The sequence below is a fragment of the Protopterus annectens genome, chromosome 4.part0 (genome assembly GCF_019279795.1).
Source record: "Protopterus annectens isolate FY-2018-M chromosome 4.part0, PAN1.0, whole genome shotgun sequence".
Taxonomy (NCBI): Eukaryota; Metazoa; Chordata; order Ceratodontiformes; family Protopteridae; genus Protopterus; species Protopterus annectens.
In genome coordinates, this window is record NC_056733.1 from 1096878728 (window position 1) to 1096898852 (window position 20125).

The 20125-nt window shown below is 34.5% G+C and overlaps 2 protein-coding genes across 2 annotated transcripts in view; both read left to right on the top strand.

Annotated features, from left to right (window-relative positions):
• The window catches only part of LOC122799780 (protocadherin gamma-A4-like), a 639989-nt gene that overhangs the window by 49313 nt on the left and 570551 nt on the right, over positions 1-20125 (top strand). The window lies entirely within an intron of this gene.
• The window catches only part of LOC122800103, a 200789-nt gene that overhangs the window by 7780 nt on the left and 172884 nt on the right, over positions 1-20125 (top strand). Inside the window, exon 2 of the mRNA XM_044069626.1 lies at positions 9758-9782. Within this exon, the coding sequence (XP_043925561.1) occupies positions 9758-9782 (25 nt within the window). The remainder of the gene's footprint in view (positions 1-9757; positions 9783-20125) is intronic.

A 20125-nucleotide genomic window follows, 5' to 3' on the forward strand; every position in this document is an offset into this window, starting at 1 on the left:
ATCCTACCATCACCCATAATGATGCCTCAATACAAACAGAAAATCATTGACTTTAACAATTAGCTTAGTTTCTGGTGTCATTCCAAGGGGAACCAGCACCTCACAGCTTGGGAGGACATGATTGACAGACCATGATGCTTTGCCAGAGATAGCCTTTATCTGTCTCCCCTGGGCTTCAAACTTCTGGCAAAGGTTCTTGTCTCCCCCATAGTGCCTTTTTTAGGCAAAGTCATAAGCACAAAATTAGCAATGTGAAAATTCTTCTAAACAAAATTTAAAGGTCATGCTGCTAAACACTAGGAGTCTTAGCATGAAACTGCACTCATTGCAGGCATTTCTCACACTAGAGGATGCAAACATTTGTGCAATCACTAAAACCTGGTTCAAACCTGTGGAGAGCACCCCAGCCTTACCAGGTTACTCCTCCTACCATACTTTCAGACCCCAAACTGAGGGCTACAAAGCCAAACAAGGTGGAGTTTCAATATTTATCTAAGACATACACACCTTCAGGTTGGTCAGACAGTATGACATATAGGAAATGCTCAAAGTGCATTTAGCAGTGGATAAGACACATGTTAAAATCATTGATAGCTACAGACTCCCAACCATGACTTAGGACACCCACTCCACCTATCTGGACTACTTGAATCCATCAAGATTCAACCCTCTACATTGATCCTAGGTGACTTTTAACTACCCAACCATAGAGTGGAAGATGCATTCTAGCCCAAACATGAATGTCCGTGATTCCTCGACTTTGTCAATGCCAGTGCATTGGATCAGCTGGTCGACACCCCAATGAGAGGTAAAAATATCCTGGACCAGGTACTAACCAACATGAGTATCCACTGTAACACCCATGCAGTGTCACCCTCCTTGGTAAGATCTGACCATAAAGTGATCACTTTCATAGTCACCATCTCCCTTGACCCCCCCCCCATCAGGGTCAAACAAAAAAACTTTTCCAAAGCAGACTACAATCTCCTGACAGCAGGTATAAGCAGCTTCACAGCCACCATCCTTTCAGTTGGAACTAGCACTAATGTCCAAGCTTACACCAAAAAACTATATGAACACCTGCATAGCTGTATGGACTCAACAATACCTGACAGGACCAAATCATTTTCCTTAAGGAAGAATAAACCTGTCTGGTGGACAGTAGCAATAAACAAACTTTATAATAAAATGAAAACATTGCTGTCCAGGGCCAAGAAGGAGCAGATGATAAGTTGAAAGCAGTCTGTCCTTTGTCTGAACAAGCAAATAAGGTCACTGGTGAAATCCTCTAAGGCTAACTTCAAGTCCATATTGACCACATCCACTAAGGACAATCACAAGACCTTCTTCACATATGTCTGCAATCTTAAAGGTAACACCCAAATCTGCTCTGAACACATGGTCAAGAACACTACATACACAAAAGCCATCAATATAGCTAACTTACTGGCAGACAGGTTCAGTGAAAACGTCACCCCTCTGCCCACCCCATCAGTAATTTAGGACATCCCCAGCACCTGGTCCTCCATCACCAAGAAGCAGGTCTTTAATGCCCTCTCAAAATAAAAAAAATACAGTCTCCATTGGACCTAACAACATCCTTGGCTGTGTCCTATATGAAGGCAAAAAGAAAAAAACTGCAACAACTCACATTCCAGTTCAAGTACAACCAAAGGAATAACATAAACAGTTGGAACATTCAAACTTAATAAAACAAGGCAAAGCTTTTGGGTTTCCCCTTATTCAGTGCATATCACATATCGTATATGCATTGAAGAAGGGGAACCCAAAAGCTTTTGCCTTGTTTTATTAAAAGTTTGAACATTCCTACTGTTCATGTTATTCCTTTGGTGTGCTCTGTATGAACTCAGGCATGAGATCTCAGCTCCATTAGGCACCCTATTGAACTAAAGCCTGAGCACCGGCTTTTTCCCAGCCAAATGGAGGACAGCCACTGTCATTCCTCTACACAAAGGTGGAGTGTCCACTGATCCAGGCAATTATAGGCTTATCAGCCCAACTAGTCTGAACTGGAAGGCCGTGGAATGCATTATTATGGACCTTATAAGGACATTGGCAACCTCCAAATGCTTGACCCCACACAGTTTGGTTTTACCAAAGGGAGATCATGCCTGTTAAACTTGGTCGACTTCTTTGAAACAGTCACCAAAGCCATGGATGAGGGGAAGACTGTGCACACCACCTACCTTGACCTAGTCAAAGCCTTTGACACTATTCCCCAGTCAGGCATAATAGATAAACTCTCCCAGCTAGGCATCAACCTGTATGTTACCAGATGGGTAGCTAACTGGCTCAGTGATAGAACCCACTTAGTCAAAATAGGAGAAACCACCTCTAATAGTAGACCTATATTTAGTGGTGTTCCCCAGGGATTGGTCTTGGGGCCTCTACTGTTTGAAATATACTTTTCTGAGGTGCAAGTCAAAACCAGTGGTCTGTAGCTGACAAAGTTTGCAGATGACTGTAAGTTGGGTTCTGTCTTAAATTCTCCTAGTGATGTGAACATCCTCCAAGAGGGCCTTACCCAAACTAATGACTGGTGCCAGAAGCATGGCCTCAAACTGAATGCCAAGAAATGCACCATTATCCATTTGGGGAAAATGGTGTCCCCACTAATTATCACATTAATAACAATGTACTAAGCATGCAGTCAGTTGTCAGGGACTTGGGCACCCAGGTAGATAGCAACTTTACTTTTGACCACCATGTTGTCTCCACTGTATGGAAGGCTTTCTACATGGCACACTTCGTAAGTATGGGTATTTTATCCAGGAACAAGGAGGTCATAAGATCCCTGTACTCCTCCCTTATCAGACCCATTATTGAGTACAATACCCCCTTCTGCATGTACCTTGCCAAGCACATGCAACAGCTGGAGTGACCACAGAGGTTCCTGACCAGGAAAATCCAGGGTCTCAAACACCTATCCTATAAAGACAGGCTAAAACCCCTGTCCATCCATTCAGTCTCATACAGACTGCTCAGAGATGACCTGTGTCTGGCATACAAAGCCACCTCAGACCCAGCCTTGATGGAGTTGCTGCATATCCATATGTCAAACTTCACTTGTGCAACCCACATACAAGGCCTCAACCTGGTCTGTGACATTAATAAAACTTGTTGGCAGGATAGATTCATGTCCCAAAGACTCCCCCATCTGTGGAATAGACTCCCTCTCCATGTCAAGCAGAGTCTGTCATTAGCCATCTTTAAGAAGCACCTGGATGACATGATGAAAAACAGAAAATACACCCCTGGGATCCCACCTGTGTTCCTGCTGGACAGGGGAAACAGGTGATGACTTTGTGGGAACATGGGTGTAATTCTTGGCTAGGCTTATAAGGGCCTCTGGGCCAATAACCTAATATCATCCTATGAACCTATGAACCTAAGTCTACTTTCAAGAAATTATCTACTATTTTACACATGCAACCATATGTCTTCACCCAGGTCTAATTTATGAATTATATGTTGAGCAGTATACAGTTTTTCGTTATCTATTAACTGGAACCAATACATTAAATTATTTTCCTTAAATATATTCATTATATGTAAATTTAGAGTGTGAATATTATTTTGTGTAAAAGCTATTAGAAAGTACGAAAAACATGCTTTATATATTGGGTATCTATAAATAAAATTTCTCAAGGAATTTATTAAAATAAAAATGTATGAGAAATTAATTGTTAGACTAATGTTATTTAGGAGACAGTCTTTTAATAACTAAAACAAGGAACTATTTGAAACTGAATAATAATTTGGGCATCTAGGAACAACAAATTGAATGCTAAGATTTTCTTGAAATTCCTTTTATTTAGCAGAATAATACTTATTAGCCCAGAGAGCTATTGTTTTGATTATAGAAGATAGATAGTATAACTCTAACTCTGGCAAACCAATACCCACATCTGACAAGCCACTAGTATGATGATTTAAGGCTATTCTGGGTTTGTATGGAAACCACAAAAACTTTAAAAGTAAAGAATTAAATTATTTTATACAACTCTTAGGGGGAGGAAGAGATATTGACTGAATGTTATATAGAATTTTGAGTAGTATTATCATTTTAATTAAGGAGAGTCTTTCCATTGTAAAAAGAAACTTGTTCAATTTGTTTGAGAGTTTTAATGGAAGTTAAACTATTTTCATACTTGATAGCTATCATGTTATTAATGTTTTCAGTTATGATTATTCCTAAATAATTTAACTTCTTTTCTTGGACAATATATTTGTTTAAAAAATTCCCTGTATCCCTTAGATTATAATTTATGCATACATCTTTTGTTTTATTTTCACTAAATGTGAGACCAAAATTTTTTTTCTGAAAAGTTTCCATTACATTAAAAACAGCAGTAAGTGAATTATTGCATTCATTTAAAGTTATTAAAATATCAACCGCAAATAATTGAATTTTAGATTCTAAATTCTTGCCTACTTGCCTGCCTTTAACATATGAAGTTGTTCATAGGTTCATAGATTAATATTAAGCTAACTGCCCTTGTGAGACATTTTAAGCTTAGCCAATTATCCCTTGTGAGACTCAAACCCTACACCTTGTGTTTGTAAGGCAAACACCTTAACAATTAGGCCACCCTCCCAATTTCTTTAAAAGTGTTCTTATTAAATTAGCAAAAGGTTCTATAACTAAAGTAAAAAGTAAAGATGAAAGAGGGCATCCTTGTTTGGATCCCTTGAAAATTATTATTGACTCTGAAGTATATGGGCCTATTATACCATAAGCAAGAGAGTTGTATATAGAAGATTAAAAATATGAATAAAATTGCTTGAAAAATTACTCTTTCAAGAACCAAAGATAATTAATTCCAATTTACTGAGTCAAAAGTTCTATCTATATACAAATTACCAAATTAACTTCTCATTTGAGCTATTTGCATAATCGATTATTGTTGTATTATTTTAATGCTATCATAGGAGATCCTATTTAAGATAAAACCAATTTGATCATCATTGATCAATGATGGGAGAAATTGCTTTAGCCTTTTAGCACGAATGGCCATAAATATTTTATAGTCTATATTTAATAAAGAAATTAGTCTATATGAAGAATACTTAACAGGGTTTTTATCTGCTTTAAGACTGGAGAAATAAGAGAATATTTCCAAGGGGGGGCATTTACTAATTCTTTAGATAACTTGAAAACTTTAAGTAAAATATCTAGAGTATCTTTATACATTAATTTATAAAGCTCTGATATAATACCATCATTACCAGAGGCTTTATTGGATTTTAACTTATTGATCTGGGTATTTAATTCAGACAGTGAAATAGGTTTGTTCATAGGTTGGTACTAGGCTATCAGCCCTAGGGCCTATACAAGCCTAGCCATAACAATTCCCTGGATATTTCTTCCCACAATATTTCCTTCCGTGGACCCCTGTCTAGCAGGGCAACTGACATGATCCCCGAGGTGAATTTCCTATCTCCCATCCAATCGTGAAGGTTCCTTTTGAAGAGGACTAAGGAGGCGCTCTGCTTGACATGTATGGTTAGTCTATTCCAGAGTATGGGGAGTCTCAATTGTCAATAAGTTTCATCTGGTCATCTGTTAATTTTTTAAATATTCTTTAAAATTTTCTCAATTTCTTTGTGTGAATCCAGTATTGAATTTTTGTTGTTTAAGGCATTGAAGTGAATTTTAAATTTTGTGAAAATATCTTGCAAATCAGTGACCTTTTTTTAGTGGAGTATATTTCCTTTATGTGATTACATTTATTAAGCAATTTCATTTTCCAATTTATGCATAGATTTAGGACGGAGATGTTAACTAATTTAATCCTTTTGAGGTTAATCATAGTTTTATGAGTTAAAATTTCCAAGTATTTATTATTTAATTTATCTGTTTCATCTGATTTGAGTTCAGTTTCTGAGTATCTAATTTTAATTTGTCTATCTTTTTCTTGCAAGTCAATCAAATCTTTATTCCATTGTTTTTTCTTCAGAGGAAACCATTTTGTAATCTTACCATATAAATATGCTTTTAAAGCATCTGATAAAAGTATTTCAGAGATGTCCTTTGTATAATTCATTTCTATAAAGACCTGAGTTTCTTTTACAAAAAAAAAAAAAATCCTTTTAAGTTGGTTATATAGGCTGGAATATGTTTTAAGGGTAAGTTGTTATTACGTTTTAAGATGTCAAAAGTTATTGTATTATGATCAGAAAGTGGACAAGAAACCAATTTAACTTTAATTAATCTATTTATTAAGTCATTAGATATATAAACTCTATCTATCTATTCTGTCCTGAGTATCATGTTTATGTGAATCATGAGTTAACAGTAGTGAACCTGGGTCTGAGAAATCATATATATCTTTAATATGCAAAAGGTCTATAAATGTAATTAATTCCTTACCAGATGCAGGTATTTTCCTTTTTCTAATAGCATTAGTGTCATCCTCCCTTAGAATATAGTTAAAGTCTCCTGCCATTATAATACTACCTTTTGAAATCTGAATAATCTGATCTAGATGCTGTCTAACAGTCCTGACACCTATTCCAGGTATCCAATATAGATTAATAAACGTATATAATTTTCTATTAATTTCTAATGTTATTGAACAAAATAGCCCTTTGTCATCCTTATAAGAAGTAATTATCTTAGAATGTGAAATATATTTCTCCATAGAATAACTACACCTCTCTTTTTCTGACTATAATGAGAACTAACTAAAACAGAATATGAATTAGTATTAATTTTGTCTATATCGGCTTGCAACAAGTGTGTTTGTTGAAGAAATATAATCTGAGAGTTAAATCGTTTTAGAATTTTGTTTAAATTCTTGTTTAAAGAGATGCATTTAAGATAATACAAGCATTATGTGACATAGAACTCCATGAGATGGTATTATAAATTTCACATAGTAATTATGGTTGAGAATCACTTTCCAACATAAGAGCTGTATATATAAAAGTGAATAATCCTTGAAATGTATATATTTCACAGTGTATATGAAAACAGTAATAGCAGACATCCAGAAAAAAATGAATAATTACCATTGATGATAAATAAAAAATTACAAAACCTTCTTAACACCGCATGGAGTCTAAAACGTACAGCTTGACCACACAAACAATCCTTCTTATCAAGACAGTAAAAAAAAAAAAAAAAGGTAAGACAACATCCTCTCTGCTATTATCAGAATAAACAGATATTTTACTGTAATGGAAAGAAAATAAATAAATAATAACAAATAGTATGACTCTCATATATACCATTAATGCTTTCCAAAATGCCAACAGAGTATCTCTATATAGGAGAGGTAGATTATCTGTATTTTAAAAATCATATGTCATTTGAATAATAATAATAAGACAAAAAAAAAGGAAAAAAACAGCCCTTGTTGGAACTTTTTGTCAATAAAAAAAATCTGGATTTCTATTACTGAATACAATTAGAAGCATATTAACAGTCTACAACAAATCTTTGCAGGTGAACACACAAACTGAAAAAGAAAGAAAAACAAATTTTGTGATACAGGAATAAGAACCCCTAAAAACCTTATGAATATTTCAAGCTGATATTTACTATAAAAAAACATCCAATGTATATGAAATCAAGAGACAAAATGACTTATTAAATCATAAAAAATATTTAGCCTCCTTTTCCTATAAGCAATGATCCACTTCATTATATAATTATGTTCCAATATGTCCTTTTTAACTGGTATAAATTGCAAGGAAAACTTAACTATTTAGGTTCATAGGTTCATAGCTTAGTACTAAGCTAACTGCCCTTGTGAGCCATTTTAAGCCTAGCCAATTATCCCTTGTGGAACTCAAACCCTGCACCTTGTGTTTGTAAGGCAAACACCTTAACCATTAGGCCACCCTCCCAACCAATATGTGGTTGGTAAAAACAAGAAACTGTTGATGACATATAGTAGTTAAAGTGTTCAATACAAAAAATAGGTGACTCCAACATATTCTAAACTAGAAGAAAAAAAATCATTAGTAATATAAAAAACAAAAGGCAGCAAAAGTCATTAAATGATTCATCAGATACAGGCACTTATAGCCAGTATCAACTACAAATACACTAAGAATACAAAATATCATGTGGACTCAGCAAAAAAAAAAAAATCAAAAGAGCCAAAACAAATGGTGAGTAAAACTTGCAAAGAATTCTTGACAAGTGAATCTCACACATAAAAACATCCACAATCACCGCCAACCAACAAAATCAAACAAATTGAACTCTGCATCTCACAAAATATCCCCTTTCCCCACCCAGCTCAAATCACAGTACCAGAAAGTGCAAAGCATCACTTTCTTTCTCACATAATAAACAACCATTCATACAAAGACATAAATACTGGTAAAAAAAAGAGGACCAAGTGCATGAACACACAGAACTACTCACAGACATGACCAGTATTGTCTCCAAAAACACACAACCCAAGCCCCACCATACATCTCAACAGGACAGACACAATGCAAAAAAAAAAAAAAAAAAAAATCAGACACCAAACATCTGAGCAGGTCCAGAAAATTTTGCACATCAACTACAAAAACCACGTCATCATCCACCAAGTCAGAAACTCCTTCCTTCAAAAAAATAAAAAGACCACACAAATGTCTTGTCATATTTATGACAACAAATATAATAACTACTATGCAAAAGTAAAACTAAAATATGGGGATTGAGACAAAGAGAAAGGCACACAGGTTGCAGATAGAAATAAGTATAACATAATTAATACCAGAGAAGAACTAGAACAGGCTAAGAGGCATATTCATATAATATAATAAATAAATCAAAACATTAATTCTATAACAAGAAAGGAAGAGTCAGACCCAATATAGATTTCAAAAATGAAACAACTATAATAGAAAATGACCATAACACTACCACTATTCTTAAGTTATACTCTGATCAAAGAAATAAAATAATATATAAATATGTATGCTTGAATTAATATCTAATAAGATCTAAGCACCCTACTAAAGAAAGTGCATGTATGGAATGAAAGCAAAGTATTTTGCCTTAATAAAAGTAGATTTGAGTTTCCCTCTCCAGTCTTCAAGATGGACAATGAGGCAGGACCAATAGTGAGCTAAGATTAGTAAAATGAAATAAAATAAAATAGGAAAAAGTAAAATATATGTAATATAATGACAATGAGTAATATTTAAGTCATTCAACTTTTTTTTTCCTTCTTTCATCCTCCACCCAGGTCTCTCTTCCTGTCTTTTCAGGGAAACATCAATCCAATCCATGTCTCAGTTCAATCAAGAATATTATTTATTTTCAAAAAGGAAATAATTGCATCCACATCTTTAACGATTTTAATTTCATCATGAAGAAAGGTTTGTAGTCTTGCCAGGAACAACAAGTGAACTTTAATTTGTTTTTTCTTCAGTTCTCTAATTAAAGGAAGAAAACATTTTCTTTTAGAAATAGCAGAAGAAGAGTAGTCATTGTCAAAATGAATGATCATGTCATCTATTTTAATGGGAGACTTTGACCAAACAACTTTTAGAATAAGCTTCTTGTCTTGTGAAAAAAAAAAACTTACTATTGTTGCTCTCAAAATAGATTTGTTCTTTGCGGAAGATGCATTGACCTGTTCACTCTCTCAACACCAAATGATATAGCTTCAGGTAAATTTACAACTTTAGGAAGTCAGGATGTGAAGAAACTTGCCATATGATTTCCTTCTATTTTTTTTGGAAGACAAAAGATTCTAATATTATTTCTATGTGATCTATTTTCTAGATCATCCACTTTATTCAAGAGAATGGTATTTTGTTTTAATAAAAATTCAATATTGTGTTCATCTTCATTTAGTCTCCCTTCCATGTCATTTAGTGGACCCTCAATGCTGGAGATTTGAGTCTTCTGATGCTGTAAAGCCTCCTGAATTAGGTCCATTTATTTGGAGCATATTTCCTTAAAATTGTCCAGTTTTGTGTCCAATTTGTCCATTTTTACTGAGAATTCCTGGATATTGGCAAGAACAAACTGCAGTTCTTTTTAAAAAGTAGAATCCTGAGCACTGCTTTTTAAATGACTCATTTCCAAGTTGTTAGTATTGATGAATTTCCAAATAGACGTTTGACAGGAATATCTCAAAATATCAGGATAATTTCTTGACACTGTGTTGAAAAGACGTTATAGTATATATATCTTCATCAGAAAGGTTGATAAGATAGTTTTAAAATAATATTCCTGTCAGAAATAGATAAAATAGCAGATCAAATCTACTGTTATCCTGTCAGCATCCTGACCATGCTCAGCTGTGTGTGTTCTTGGGACTAGCAGTGTTAGGAAATATGATATGATATGGCTGATAAGGTGATCACAGAAGAATGCAAGATGGCTTGAGATAGAAGGAAAAGAAGGGAGGGTGGCCTAATGATTAAGGTGTTTGCCTTACAAATACAAGGTGCAGGGTTTGAGTCTCACAAGGGGTAATTGGCTAGGCTTAAAATGGCTCGCAAGGGCAGTTAACTTAGTATGAATCTATGAACCTATGAAGGATAGGACAGCTAGGGAAATGCATTTTCTCCAACTATGAGAGAAGAAATGTGCCTTCGGAGAGGGTTTGAAAACCCAGGAATAAGTTTTTGAGCTGGATGGCAAAGATACAAATTAAGGATTTATGAAGAATAGGACAGGTGGTTAAGGCAACTGGGTAGTGCCAGAGATGCAGCTAAAGATATTGGCTCCAATGCCAAGTAGACTCAGTAAGTCCTAAGTTTTCTTTTATCAATAAGTGCGTGTAGGCATGTATGGTTGGTAATCCGAAGTGTGTATGGAAGAACAAAATCATTTTTCTGAGTGCAAGATTCTTGGAGGACACAGATCATTTGCCAAAATGCTTAAATCACAAATGGGCAAATTGCCCTAAAATTATTGCTTCTGTGTTTTACTAAGCATTTGTGTTAGTATAATGAATTCAGAACTGCGACAATTAGTACTGAACCTGCAGATCAGTTTTGCATTACATCAGTGTGTTACACATGTGCTAATGATTTGAAAGTGACAAGCTGAAGTCTGCCTTTTGCAGCTATATCTCTGAATGTGTACTGTTGTTTGTCCTCATGTTAATTTAATTTCCCTTTTATGACCATATTAGATGCATGGACTACATTCACAGATTATGCTTCACCTCAGTGATGAGATAGTATCACAATTCTTTTAGACCTCATTTTTTTCTGTACGTTAACTGAATTTGAAACTTGTATTAAAAAGTCTTAAATTCAGGTGGGGTGGAACAAATAAACTAAATTCTAATTGTATACCATTGTACTGGTGTTTCTAAAATCATATGAACTGGATTTATGAGTAAGCAAAGTTCAAATATTTAACAGATTTTTGACTTTACTAAATCAGAATTAGATGCCTGAAAATATGTAAATTAGATAACTAGATTTGTACTACCACATCTGATCATAGCTCAGCTATGATAAACTGTGACTCCTGTATTCAAAGTATGTGTAACATAAGGTAGTAATTTGAAGAATAAAATAAACAAAGGTCTGATTAACCTTTGAGTACAATTGCTGATCAAAATTCAGGTATTTAATGTATGAATTTGATCCAGAGAGGTGTTTTGGGTTTAAATAGTACAGCTACTTATAGGGACAAGTTTCTTGACACACACACACACACACACACACACACACACACACACACACACATATATAAATATATATATATATTTATATTCACTTTATAATCTCAAAATACTAAAATACAGAATTTTAGTATCTTGAGACTATAAAGCCGAAAGCCCCCCAAAAAAAGACACCCACAACCACAAAATTCAAAATCACGATCATTCACATACACACACCACCACACAAACAAGCACACATACACCTACCTAATGACACTACAACAAACAAAACAACACACACAAACACAACATAACAAACACACTTACCCTACCTTTAAGCAGGGGGGCAAGCCCCCCTGCACGCCCATGTGGGGTCTGTGCCCTCCATACCCCTGCTACTTATATATACTAACTCCGAGGTCACACTAACACACACTCACACACACACACACACACACACACACACACACTAAAATCCCTACCCAATACCCTTACAAGAATACAACTTACCTGAATCCCCAGCTAAATCCACAAACTGCACTGCATGTCACGAATATGACAACACAATAGCGGGTTCAACATTTCCACATTCGATATTATGCAGTTTTGCGTAACTGCACTTTCGCATTTATAGTCTCAAAATACTAAAATTCGGTATTTTAGTATTTTGTGATTATAAAGTGAAACTATATATATATATATATATATATATATATATATATATATCATTCATAAATTCCATTTAGAATTTTCATGTCAGTATGTGGCCAGTTTTGTTTAGCTATGGATACTTCAAAGAAACCAGACATAATTTTATCGAGTTTTACCTGAAATTTTAAATCACTGAACCTTTTCGTTATATAAAATATTAAACGTTTTTTTCAGAGACTGCATGGCTTTAAAATTTTGCCTAATTATGAGCTGTCCATGTTTGACATTTCAAGGTCTACATAAACACTGTGCATAAATATTGATTTGATTGGAATATGAGAGAGTTAAAGTGATTAAATAAGTATAATTCCAGATATACCAAAATAATAACTCTGATTGAGTTTTATTCAGTCATAATATGTTGTCTTTTAACAAAAAGCATTATAGAGCATTACTGGGCACAGCCATATGGTCTCCATGGTCCCTGTATATATCTGTACAACTTTGGCATGTAAAGAATTAATAGGCATTATTCGATTATGATATCTTTAACATAAAAGTCTATAAAGGTTTGACTTATCTTGGACATTATTTTCTTTGTAGAAGGGGGCTTCATATAAATTAAATTCCCTTATTGAGACACTGCTTAGGAATTAGCTTCAGACATATTTATAAAGTGCAGAGAACTTTGCTCTCTAGGAGTTATAGAAAATCAGAGGCTGCAAACAATATTTTACGTTATAAGTATAATATTACTATGACATACCTAAAGAACAATTTATATGGGTTCTGAGGAGCACTTCAAAAGTGTTTTAAATGGAGCAAGGCTTTATTGACTTAAAGTTTTAAGAGGAGAGGAAATGAACATCATTCGAAACATTATTGTGCTAAACAAGAGATCACTATAGGTAGCAGTAATTCCTTGTATTAGTAAACGTTTGAGTCACTCTTCAATTACATCTTTAGAGATCAGAAGTTTGAAGTTTGTCTGAAAATACAATATGACTAGTAGATGTTTTGAAAGAATTATTAAAAATAGGCAGTTTCACTTTTCGAGTTTATCTGTGGCCAAAGTTGTTGGTACAAGTATCTCCTAATGTAATGAAATCAGTGCAGCTAACATCTGTTCATCTACTATCCACATCACACAATTACAGAACACTACCAGTCTGTGTATATCATTGCATCACACCCATTTTGTCAGCTCTCATCTGAATAATGACTTGTTAAATAATGTTTAGCTATATGCTTATTATTACTAGAAATAGCCTTACTATAAAGTATAACAGACTGTGTTAATTATATTTATTATGCAACTGTTGTATATTTATCTGTTTTTTTCTTCATCTGCTGTTTACCATATGAATTTATATCTGAAATTGTGTCATGTCTATGGCATTTGATTGTCCTATCTTCCTTATAAATATTATTTAATTGGCAAGTCTTTGGTCCTTCATATCATTATAGCCCTTTTATTGGCTATAGTTGTATTTTCTATTGTACGAATCAAAAGCAAACCAACCTCAGACGTGTTATAATCACAAATCCAAATCCAAATACATCATGCCAAAGCAGTAGAACAAGGCAAACACAGTTTTAATTTAGCAGTTTTGTCTAAACAATCCTAGACGTTTTCATAATGAAACATACTGAACACCCCATGATACTTAAATACCAGAAAAGTCACATGATTGTAAGAATATACAAAAAATGTTAAAACAAACTTTTTCTCTTATCATAAAATAGTAGCCCTCATCTTTAATATGCTGCTGATGGAAACTGAGTCATTTAATCTTGGAAACATGTTGCAGTGAATTTAATATGCTAGACAAGTTCACTTGCCTCTAAATTAGTTTTCCAGTCACTACCCATCAGAAACTTTACTACTTTTTCCAAACAAAAAATGTAAATTGCACAAAATTCTGGCAGGTAATGGAGTGCCTGTATAAAACAGTTATTGTATTTTGCATCTTAATGCTAAACATATGCTGACAAATTGATTTCCTAAAAGTATTTTCAGTTTTCCAATGTAGAATGCATTGCAAGAATCACATTTTGTAACATAAACAATCCCCACATTTTCCACAGGAGAAATTCCTTTTACAGTTTACTATAAAATCAGGTGGCATTTGAATGTAAACATTCTATTAGGTTTCTTACTTTCAATGTGGGGGGGGGGGTGCTCTCCAGTAAATTCTTAATTTTTCCCCCTTTTTTAAAAACAAATTTTATTTGGGTTCCAGTTTTGTTCCATAAACTAGGGTGCACACTTAATATGACCTTCCAATTCTTAGAAAATATGTTTATAAGAAAGGAAGCCAGGTGGGAGGAAGGTTACACAAAAGTTGTTGAGGAATTTGTGCAGTCCTTAATTTTTGTATTTCTGTCACTACCCAATTAGATTATTTACCACCCCTCCAGTAATAATTTATCATTTCTCTCATTCTAAATTTGCAATTTGATACTTCTTAACAAGTCAATGGGATACCCTCATTCTAAAAACACTTTCTTCAAAGTCTCTAACTCTTGCTGGAAATGTAATTCACTGGAGGTCACACATGACAGTCACAACACCTGGTCCTTAACTACACTAGCCTTTTGTCTGTGTGGAATAGTAACTTTGATTATCTAAGTAAGAATTAGAAAATGTTGACTTCCAATATACTACTGACTCAAAACAATATCTACAAAAGGTTTATAGATGGTCACATTAATGTAATTCAGAAAAATCAGAATACCATCAGTGTGTGAATTCAAAAACAAATCTGTTGTAGAGTTCAAACATTCAATAAGATTAATCTAATATTATGTTCTAGCTGCACATATCAAAAATATGCCATCTAAAAAGTGCAGATGCATCTGCACATGCTGAAACCACTCACTTACAAAAAAGTTGTCATAAGTTGGAGCACAGATTACCCAACAGCAATATCAGTTTTGAGGTAAAATAAATTCAGTTAACATTCTAACATTATGGTTAGTGAAACATTTGCTTTCCATCAGGGTGTCATTAAACCAACCGACTCCAGTGGAGTGTGGAATGCAAGAAAACAGATCAATTACATCAGTTGTACAAGAATGATATCTTGCTTAAGTTTAATTTGGCTCATGACTTCCAAGAAATGGTAGACATTTGTCATCAAAAAATGCTTTAACCTGTGAAATATGCATAGCATACATTTCAGTTTCTGACTTTCCTGAAGTAACAGTTGGTCTCAGTGGTAGGTCAACAAGGCACACTAGGGGATACCAAAGATCCCTGGAAAATTAGGATGGTCAGCTTGTAAGAATTTAAACAACATAGGTGAAATAGAATTTTTCAAAAGATCATAACAATATGTATTAATGCACCTGTATACAATACTTACTTCATTAAGTGAAACAGGTAGTTTCCATTATTAACATTTCAGTAATTTTCTGCACATAGTCCTGGTATTCCATAAGCAAGTTTCATAATACAAATAAGCCAGTTATTTTAAGGTAGAAAGCAATCTAGAGTCATCCCTGGGCAAGTTAAACAGCTGTTTATTTTCTTTCCTTTCCTGTAGACCAAATCATGCAGCTCAGTCTTACAAGGGGTTTCTTAAACCATCCATCAAATGGGGATTTGGGGGGGGGGTGGAGATTAAACATGATTTTCCTAGTCATTACTTGATGATCTTTTACCCAGGCATTAACTTGCTGGTCAGCTAAGAGTAGTTCCATTTCCTTTTATGCATGAATAATTTATTTATTCACTGTCTGAATGTAATTAAATGTATTGGATCATATGATGTTCTTACTAGCTGTCATATGACTTTTCTAGTATTTTAGTGTCATGTGATGTTCAGTAAATTTCATTATGAAGAAGTACAGAATTGTTTAGACAAAGGCCCTAAATTAAAACTGCGTGGCTTATTCTACTGCCTTGGACTGACGTGTTTTCATCTGGTATTATTGTATGGAGATTTCACTTATCAGTTCTCCAGTGAATGTGGAATTTCACAGATGCACTCCCTTTTTAATTCCCAGTTAACAAATGTAAAATAAATAAATACATAATCATGCGCTTGCTTGTAGAATGATGGATACTATCAAGATATTACTTAAAACCAGTGAGTGAGGAAATATAAATTTAAAGAATGACACATATGAGTGTCACTTTTTCATTTTTATAACCATAGGTGGTATTCCCAGTCCTGGGTTTCAGATGTACAAAGGGTATCCGTAAAGTGTGGCACCACACAGATATTCAAATGTAGTCAGCAGATGTTATACACACTGACTGTGTAAATGTACAGATGTGTTGATAAAGATGAAGATACATTTTATGTGAAGAGAAGAAGGTGCTGTGCATATTGGTGTACTATTGCAATTCATAGAGGTAAATGAAACAGGGGCACATTTGCATACAAACCACGTAAAGGACACTGAAATGACACAAATAAATATAAAATATGGGATTACTCGCTTCAGCCTGGAAATTTGTTAGGGAAACTGCAGTCTTTTTAAAGTAAGAAAAAATAATGTAAATATTATGCATTAATTTAGTTGAAAATGATGTACGATTATTGAGTTCACTTGTTTTATTTATGTGATGAATAATATTTATTACAATGGTTTTGGTGAATACTGTAAGCTAATCATTGCGGCATTAGTGGAAATGAGTACTGGTCAGTGAGAAATCATTTACTTTGGTGTCTTTTAGTGATTGCGCATACTTGATCAAAATGCAGTGAATTAATTCAGAAGTACTGATGTGGCAAGGATGTTTTCTTGGTTCAACATGTATATTTATTGGGAGATTCCTGTGTCACTGATTAATGAGAATTGACAGCATTATGATTACAAGAAAGTGCTAGGGGCTAAGAAGAAAAGGACAGAATTGTTAAACATAACTGCTTTATTTACTATCATTTATGTATTCATATTAGTGCAAACATTACTTCAGCATAACTTTACTTGGCTGGACTCTGCATGAGCATATTATTGTAGGAGTTGTGTCACATAACTTTTTTCTGAGGATGACAGGCAAATTCTCATTGTTTTACTAATGAGTGTTTTTTTGTGTATGACTGTGGCAATGTGCAATAATGGTAAAGAACAAGGGATCGAGGCAGAGAAAAGACAACTGAAATAATTTTTACAGGGTCAGCAAGTATCAGTAGATTACAAAGCTGATAGAACAGGTGCAACTTTGCATTTTACAATAAATCTGCTGATGGAACAGAAATAGGACAATGAATCACAAGTGGATAAAAGAGCACTTCATTAGCATATGCCATTTTGCATAATTTCTCATTCACATCTCTTTATGAGTTAATTTTCTTAGGCTTATTCATGGCCAATGTGCATTATTGCAAATAGCCTCTATGAATCATGACCTGGTTACACTCATCTGTAGACAGCATGGATACCTGTAATGCAGTCACACAATGACTATGAATGCTGGCCTATATTTCAGTAACTGATTGTTTTATAGATCCAGAAAGAAGAAAGAGGATAGATATTATCCAGAGTTTTATTGTGATTGCCATACTAAGGGTGTTGTACAAGTTTTTCTGCACTTTGTTTGTCCTAATTTTGATAAAACTACAGTTAATGTGCAAGGATTTCTGAAAACTTATGAGATATTGATAGCATCATAGTAGAATAGTAGGCCATTGACCCAAGGGGCATTTTTAAGCCTAGCCATGCTTTCTAATAAAATTGTGTAGGTCTTTTGGGGTTATATATGTGTATATATATATATATATAAATTATGCATGGGTAGTTGAGCAGTTACAAGCTTCCTCTGTCTAATGGAGGCATAGGTGCCAGACCAGTGGTATATTTATTGTTCCCCATCCACTGATCCAAGTTTTGCTTTAGTAAGTGCAGGGATGAACTCTGCTTCACATGGTTGGAAAGCCTGTTCCAGAGAGGGGGGGACTTTGAGATGCATACTTCTTCTTCCAGCATACACTGTTTACTTTCAGGCAAGGTTTAGGACCCTGAATAACGTGTTCCTGATGCCATGTGGCATGGATCAGAGGATGCTTTCTAGGAAAAGCACAGGTTGTCTATCAGCAGCCTGGAAGAATCTCTGAACACTCCGGTTGTTGCATATGCCTGGCCAGGTATATACCAAATGGGACATTGTACTCAATGATTGGTTTTATGAGAGCAGAGTGCAATGGAATGATGATATGTTTGTATCTAGATGCTATTCACCTCTACTTATAAGTTATGCAAAATAGAATGATTTCCTGAAATACAGTAGACACTGGGTGGTCAAAGTCTAAATTACTATCTAATGTGTTTCTGAATTTCTGACTACAGTGTCTACTGTTAGTGGTGTATTGTCAATGTAGTTGTTTGCTGGGGTGGCCAACTTTCTGAAAGATACTATGATGCACTTTATGGCATGGAGATTTAGACCATGACTCTGGCACCAGTTACTGATCTGAGTCAGACCTTCTTCAAGGACATTTATTTCTTCTGGGGATTCAATTACTGCAACCAATTTTATAATCATCTGCAAACTTGGTCAGCCAGATGACCCTGATGTTAATGTTGACATGTGAGAGATTCCAAACAACAGCAGCCCCATTACTGTTCTCTTTGGAACCCCACTAGTAACTGGCCTTTTTGCGGAGGTAGACTTCCTTATTCTGACTTCTTTGGTCCTGTCTGTAAGCCAGCTGAATATCTCTAGTGGGTGGTGTTGCATGTGTGTACCTAGTTTAGTGAGTTTTTCTACAATGCCTGAATGAGGTATTATGTCAAATGCCTTAACCAGGTTGAGTTAGACAGTGCACCATGTAGAAGTCTGGTAAATAAAATAGGTACAAACAAAACAATATACAATATGCACTACTAAAAGCAAATACAAAATATAAAACTAATATATTACTATTTATGTATCACCTAATTAATGGGTACTAACCCTAATAATGCCCCTTCCCCCATCCCTAACCCTACATATTACCTTAATGAAAGCTTTCTTGTAACATGTCACTACACAAGACACACTCTGACACACAAATATGCACAAACACACACTAACAACACTGCATCTATTCCCTTACTTAGCCTTGACCCTAACCCTAAAATACAACACTTACATACAAAACCTACCCCTCACTTATCCCAAACCCTAATCCTGTCTCTCTCTCTCTCACACACACACACACACACACACACACACACACACACACACACACACAGTCTCACTCCATCCAGCCCTACTCACTTTTCTTGACAAAACATTCCCTCAACATTTTGACCATTCTGCTATCTGTACCTTTGATATTAAATGCCACCCCTCACACTCATAGATGAAATGAATACTCAGTGAAATTGATGGGAACACATATATACACACATATATATATATATATATATATATATATATATATATATATATATATATATATATATATATATATATATATATGGGAACCTATCAGTTCCACGAAAGAACACTTATGAAGACCAGATCACCGAGACCACATCGCCGACAGAGCAGATCTCCAACAATGGTAAGTATAAGTAGTGCGGAACGGGGTGTATTCCCATTTCCTCAATGTGGTGCGATCTCGGAGTTGGTATATTTAAGTAAGGGGGGCTTGCCCCCCTGCTTTATACATGTTTTTTTTTTTTTTGATTTTGTATTTTATTGCGGAAATGGGAATAAATTCTGTTCTGCAGTAGTTATACTCACCTTTATCAGTGATGTGTTGTGTCGGCGATGTGGTCTTGGTAATTTGGTCATCAGGTAAGTGTTCTGTCGGGGATCTGATATGGATCCATATATATATATATATATATATATATATACATATATATATATATATATACATATATATATATATATACATATATATATATATATATATATATATATATAT